This window comes from Setaria viridis, chromosome 9, assembly GCF_005286985.2.
Source record: "Setaria viridis chromosome 9, Setaria_viridis_v4.0, whole genome shotgun sequence".
In the NCBI taxonomy this organism is placed as follows: domain Eukaryota; kingdom Viridiplantae; phylum Streptophyta; class Magnoliopsida; order Poales; family Poaceae; genus Setaria; species Setaria viridis.
The window spans coordinates 10,061,838-10,068,784 of record NC_048271.2 but is presented as its reverse complement, the minus strand read 5'-3'; the positions used below and the strand labels follow the sequence as shown (position 1 = coordinate 10,068,784).

At 58.3% G+C, this 6,947-nt stretch overlaps 1 protein-coding gene across 1 annotated transcript; it reads right to left on the bottom strand.

The window, feature by feature from the left end:
* Window positions 1-331: 331 nt before the first annotated feature.
* Window positions 332-2,823, bottom strand: LOC117836229 (9-cis-epoxycarotenoid dioxygenase 1, chloroplastic). Its single transcript, XM_034715616.2, has one exon. The coding sequence runs from the start codon at window positions 2,735-2,737 to the stop codon at window positions 914-916; it is 1,824 nt and encodes a 607-aa protein (XP_034571507.1). The 5' UTR covers window positions 2,738-2,823; the 3' UTR covers window positions 332-913.
* Window positions 2,824-6,947: the final 4,124 nt, after the last annotated feature.

Below are 6,947 nucleotides of genomic sequence, written 5' to 3'. Positions count from 1 at the left end.
CACAGCAGCACCGGTGTGACAGTGTCCATAGGCACTCCGTCAGGGCACAGTGGCTGGGAAGAACCATGACAGAACCCCCACACAAGTGGACAAGCAGAGGAGAGGAGCCGTGGAAGAAGAAAAGTTTCCATCCACGTTCGGCACCAAGATTGCCATGCCCGTCGATAACGAGGCCTCCGCTTGTCCCCTTAGCGCTACAGCAGAGACCCCGCGAGAGCACACAGAGATGGATAGAGTTGAGGAGGGAAAACAAAATTGAATCTCTGAACAAAAATCACGACACCCATACAGAATTGAGGAGCAAAACTTAATTTGAATCTCTGAACAGAAATTGAGGCAGAATCGTCACCATTTTATTATGCTACAATCGACAAATGTACACAGAGTGATAGAGAAATCATGCCAGCAACACCTCAGCAGCAACTGGGCGGCAATGGCGAGCAAGTAGCGGCAACTAAGATCCCAGACACTCCAGTCCACAGTGAGGAGTGACAACAACTGGGAGCTGGGGCTGGGAAGCATATCCCTGTCTGATCCAAAGGAAAAAAGGGACAAAAAAAATATACAGGCTATACTAGCAGTAGGGGCGTAGGGCACCAGCTGAGCTCTGGTTGCTCTCTAGAAGCAAGCACCAGCTGAAAAGCTACGAGCTGGGCCCCTCTCTCTCACTCTAATCTGCCACTAAAATATACTCTTACTTACACTAGTGTGAACCGAACTAAAAAATGGGAAATTTAACTACCAACTGCTGTAACTGTGGTGTCGGGGACGGCGGAAGACTCCGGGGACCTACTATGGCTGAGGCTCCCTCTGGTGACTTCTCCCCTGATCCATCCATGGCTCGTGCCTCCTCTGTTCCTCCCCCCTCCAAGAAACGTGGAGGTAGGTGGGGAACGAACGGGAGCTCGGGCGATCAGGCCTGGGCCTCGAGCTCGTTGGCCGTGATGAAGGTGCCGTGGAAGCCGAAGGGCACGCGGGACGGGAGCTGGACCGTGGCCTCCAGCCGCATGTCGGCGGCATTGACGACGAGGAGCTCCGACGTGCCGGCGCGCTCGTCGTGCACGAAGGTGAGCACGTACCCGTCGTCCTCGCCGCGCGGGTGGGCGGCGGCGGGGTCCATGGGCACGAAGCAGGGCTCGCCGCCGAACCGGCCATCGCCGTACTCGAACTTGGTCATCTCGCCGGTGGCCAGGTCCACCTTGGCGAAGCCCGACACCTTGGGCCACGGCTCGGCCACGGCGAGGTACGCGTACCGAGTCTTGCGGCCCAGGAGGTTGCGGTTCACCATGCCCACCTCCAGGTTCACCTGCTGCGACGGCGGCAGGATAGCGCGCCGCGTGGAGCGGCCGGTGCGGGTGTCGAGGCGGATCTCCGTGAGCACGCTCTCGAGGTGCTCGTCGGACTCGTTGAAGATGGAGTCGGCGGGGGTCATGCAGGAGCCGATGACGACGATCTCGCCGGTCTCCTCGTCCTCCCACGCGTTCCAGAGGTGGAAGCAGAAGCAGTCCGGCACGTCCACCCACGCCATCTCCGACGCGTCCTTGGCGTGCTTGGGGAGCACGCCGAAGCGCGAGGTCTTCTCCTTGTCCAGCACCACGGGCGAGCCGCCGCGCAGCATCTCCTGGAGCTTGAACACCACCTGGTGGTCGGGCACGACGACGAAGTTCTCGGTGATGGCGAAGTCGTGGATCATGGTCGGCTGGTCGAGCGGGATCTCGACGTCGTCGGACTTGGTGCCGTCGGGCCTGAAGTAGAAGTACCTGAGGTACGGCTTCTTGATGACGTCGTAGCTGAGCGCGTGGAGCTCGCCGGTGGCCGGGTCGAGCTTGGGGTGCGCGATCATGGCGCAGCCGAGCTGGCCGTCGAAGTCGTAGCGGCCGACGGTCTCGAGGTCGCCGCCGTCCGTGACGCGCACGTGGTACGGGAGGTCGTCCTCGGACATGGCGAGGAGGTGGCCGTTGAAGTAGACAAGGCCGGCGTTGGCGACGCCGGTGCCGTGGGAGGGATCGACGAGACCGCACGCGGCGCGCGCGTAGAACAGGGCAAGGCGCGCGATCCCGGAGTGACCGTGCAGCTCGCCAATGGCCTTTGGGAAGACGGGCCTGCCGATCGCGAGCTCCTGGCGCAGGCGCGCGGTCTCGGTGAAGCGACACGCGTAGGACTCGGCGGCGCCGTTCCGTATCCGGAGCGCGTGCACCATGCCGTCGCCGTCGAAGAGGTGGTGCCCGGCGACGGGGTCGAAGGAGGGGTTGGCGCCGTTGCGCGCGTACACGCCGTTGATGAAGGGCGGGATGCGGCCGGTGACCGGGAGCTCGCGGGTGGGGGGCCTCTCCCCTACGGGCGCGAAATTGCCGGCGATCTGCACGGCCGGGTCGGCCGTCCGGGGCAGGCCGTGGGGGCGCTCGAGGACGCCCGCCACGAACGCCTCCTCGAACTTATCGAGCGCCGCCGCCGCGGCGCGCTGGAAGGGGTTGAGCTCCTTCTTCTTCCCCGCCGATTTCCGCGGCGTTGAGGCCGGCGCCGCCGTGGGCCTCGGCGGCGCGGCAATGGCGGCGGGCTTCTTGGGCACCGTCAGCTCGGTGGGCTTGAACGCCGCCGCCGGCAGGCACTCGGCGGGCACGGAGCTGACCGCGCGCGGCGAGAACCTCACCGAATTGGGGCCCCGGGCCCTTGACCCGGCCGGCAGGCGCCGGTGTATGGAAGAAACAGAGGTGGGCGGCGGAGCGAGACCCTGCATCGCTTCTGCTGGATTGTCCGAGGATCGCGTGGGGGGTTTTGGCGGACGGAACCGGGTGGGTTTTTGCGTGTGCGGCGGGGGGCGGAGGCTGTGGTGTGCGATCAGATGGTCCGATGGGGCGGATGGTTTGGGTTGGGAGGAAGGGAGGGAAGCGTATATATAGAGCTCGGTGGCAGGCGGAGCAGGGGAGGGAGGGAGAGGGAGGAGGTGGGTGACTGGGAGGGGAGAGAAAAGAATTGACGGGGAGAGGGGGGCGAGGGAGGCGGACGGCGCGGTGGTGGTGGTGGCCTGGTGGGGGAGCGTGGGATGGCCGGTTTGAACGGGCCGCGAGTCCAAGGCAGGGGCAAGGCCGCAAGGGAATGAATCGCGACGCGGACGGGGCGCCCACGTGGTGCGCTGCGGGGGCCGGCAGGGGGGACGCGCTGACGGGGACGTGCCCGCGCTCGGCATCGGCAGCGTGTTGTTTCTTTTCTTCACTTCTTTCTTTAAGTTTTCCTTGTGCCGCAAGATTTTATCGCCTGCGGTGTTTATACCTGGAAAAGAAGAAACAGTAGGACTGAGGAGCAGAGCGAGGTAGGCGCGACCTGGCAATCCCGCCCGGCTGCGGCGGCCCACGACTGGGACGTTGTCTGCATCTCCTTCTCCTCCCTCGCTTCCCGGCGCTGCGCCTCCCTCGGCACTTGCGCCGCCTTGGACGCGCTGGGCCAGGGGGTGCCCGTGCCACGGCCACCACCACCCCGTCCCTACACGGCTGCACCACTCCACTCCCGCGCGCGCTGAGGTTGAGAGGGAACAGACAACCCACGCCGCGGCCACGCGCGGACCCCCTCGCCCCCTCTTGGCAAGATGACAACCCACATGCGTGTGCGGGCGCCGGGAGCGCGCCCCGCGCGCCCCATTTGGCATCGGCGCTCCGGCTCAGCGGCGCGTTGTCCCCTCCTCCCGCCGGCCGGCATCTAGCAGAGATCTCGCTATGCTAAGCTACAGTGCTGTACTAGGTGTGCATGCATTTTACACGGGATTTTCGTGCTTCCCTGATGGCCGTCTCGCGACCCAGCAGTAAGTTTGGCCGTGAATGCCATTTGGTCGGCAGGTCAGGGCGGTAGACCAGCCGGGCCCGACCGGCCGGCGACCGTCGCCATGGACGCGGGCGCGACCGGAACTGGCGCAGGCGGTGGCTTTGCGACTTGGGCGCGCAAAGAACAAAGGCGATAAGGTTGGCGGCCTCTCTTTGGCAGGGAATCGCGTTACTCGGGTAGACTTTGTGTGAGCTCTGTGTTGACTGTTTTGTCCGCTGAGTGAGCGAGCGTGCAACTTGAATTTGGAGGCCGGGACGGTCGGGGAGGATAACAACGTGCGGCGATCGGTCAGTCTTCGGTCCCTGCTGTCTCGCCGACGGACGGTGAAGCCACCAAGTGCTTGCCGGCAAAGGGTTCCGACATTCCGTTCATAGGGAAGACTTGTTTTTTTTTTTCAATCATCGACTGTGACTCCATGCATGAGAGTAGGGGTAATTGTAAAGGACCTGGTGAGCCGTCTTCGTCTTCACATTTGACTCTAACCCCCCTCACGTTTTTTGAACGATTAGCACTATGTGTCATGAACAATTTTGTTGGAACTATTTAACCCCACGGTCGTTGTTGTGGCTAGAGGAAAGTGAAAAAGCAATGACTATAGCGAGTCAGTGATGTGCTCCCGATTTCGCATTTTGAACTTTGTATATATATTTTTTTATTGCACATGAATCGAAATAGGAACCAATGTGCACTTGATAGGTTTAGTAGCAGCAATTTGACATGGGTCGCACGTGAAATGCCGTGCGAGTGTGATGGAGTTGATTTCTGGAAGGAAATCGCTGCATATATGATAAAGCGCCCTCGGTACCGTTTTCTAACCCCTTTAGTATCGGTTGTGTAATCGGTATTGCTACTTCGGTACTAAAGGGGGTCTTTAGTGCACCAGCAATGTATGGTACCGCACCTAGTTCTAACGTGGGTTCCATAATGATTTGATGTCACATGTTGTATTAGCTCCAAGTATAGAGCTGGGTTGAATCTATAAATATGGGACCCGCAGCCCTCCATCCCTCTCTTCTCTCTCCCATTCTCCCTATATTATATTGCATGGGACCTGATTCTATGCATGGGACCTGGTTCCATATAGAATTAGCCTCACAGTGTATATGACCTGGTTCCATAAGAGAGAGAAAAACATAGGACCAGCTAAGAACCACACATTGGAGAGGCCCTTAGTATCGGGTCAAATAACCGGTACTTAAGGGTATTAAAAAATAAAAAAAATGAAATCCGATCGGGCCCCCGGCCCCGCATCCTGCTGGCCGCGCTCGGCTGCCCCGCCCTGCCGGCCGCCGACATCCGCAGCCCCGCTGGAGAGGGAGAGGGAAAGGGAGGAAGAGGGAGGGAAAGACTACTTGTGCCCCACGCGTCGCCGCACCCCGCTGCGCCCCGCCGCCTCTGGCTGGCCACCGCTCCCCCGCGCGCCCAAGCAGTGCCGTGCATCTCGCCCCGCTGCCGCTCCTCACTGCCAGTGAGGGGCGAGCAGAGGGGAAAGGTTGAGATGGGGATGGGATGGGCAGATAAGGTTGAGAGAGAAGTGTGAGAGAAGAGATAAGGTTGAGAGAGAAGGGATAAGGGGGACGGGAGCGGGTAGGAGGGGGGAGATGGATAAGGTTGGGAGTCCTTTAGTACCGATTGGGAGCTCCAACCGGTACTAAAGGTCACCCATCAGTATCGGGAGTCCTTTAATACCGATTGGAGCCTCCACCCGATACTAATGTGTCTAAAGACTCCACCTGGTACTAATGGGTAACCTTTAGTACCGGTTAGAACCCCCAACCAGTACTAAAGAATAGGACCAATGCTCGATTTATCATTAGTGTGACTGGATGGCACGACAGGGTTGTATGACACGACCAGTGTTATTTGTCAGGGTTTGATGTAATACTTTGCGTTCATTTTAGTCCTACTCTTACAGTGTGGTCTTATATGAATAGCCGGCTAGTTTTCAAAGCTTCGCACGAGATTAATTTCATCAATGTCGTTCCAAAAAACGCTTGTACAAGTTCATACGCCACGAGCACAATCTGGAAGCCGCGCGCCTTTTGCCCTTAGCATGCGCACTACGATCCACCACCAGTCCTATACGAAACGCTCACTCGGGCAAGTGCGGCACACGTGGCCAAACGAGACGGGTGCAGCCAACCAACCCGGAGGGTTCGTCGAGCTAGCCATCGAGAGGGAGGATGCACCGACCGACCAACTTAACAATGGCGCGCGCACATTGGAATGCATGGATCGAACGGAGGAAGGAAATGCTCGCTCGCTGGGCCAGTGGGCCTCTGGTCTCTGGAGGCTAGCTCCGGTCGTCGCCGTGACGCTGACTTGGATGGATCATGCGATGGGAGCAGTGGCGCAGTAGTGCCCCGGGCGGTCCACGCGTAGCCCGGGGATTGGCTGCCCCGATTTTGCTGCGTGCACCAAAGCAATCGCCCTCCATGATGGAGGCTCCATCCATGAAAGCTCTGCTGCAGCTCGCGGCGACATGCATGCTGACGGAGATCTGGTGACCTGGTCCGAAGCCGAAGAATCTTTCTACCGCCGGTGTCGCTGCTGGCGCCCCCAAAACGGCAAGATGTTTTCCTTTTAAAAAAATGGAAAAGATTTTTGGCGCGCGTTCCAGGAGCCTTCGAATGTTTGCATTTATAAAAATGGAAAATGAGCTGGGGGTATGTCGTTCACCACCTGCTGCTGCTTCTTTTCACATTTCCTTTTGGGTCTTTTTTTTAATCAAAGGAAGAATTGTATTAAATCAAAGCTAAGTACATCGTCATATCACACACAACACTCTTGAAAAAAATAAAATTATATTTAAGAACAAATAAGTACCGCTCTTCGTCTTCATTATACTCACGCGTCATGCAGCTCCAAATCTCAATCTCAAACCTGTATAAAGATTCATATAGAAGGCCGCACAAGCATATGCTCAGCAAGTAAGCTAAGAACAAGCGTCCAAAGAATGACGACCAACATCCCTATAGGTTGGACCGAGCAAAATCTCCTTCTTCCTTCTTACGTCTTTCTTCTTGCTCTTCCTATCACCGATAAAGAAGAGAGACCGATCCTAATCTATCCAGCTCAAGACTGATCAACATCAGTTCAAGGGGTAGAATTATTCTCGCAAACTTTTTATC

Excerpts from the sequence above, each read along its gene's own strand:
- LOC117836229 (XM_034715616.2), bottom strand. The coding sequence starts at position 2,737 with ATGCAGGGTCTCGCTCCGCCGCCCACCTCTGTTTCTTCCATACACCGG.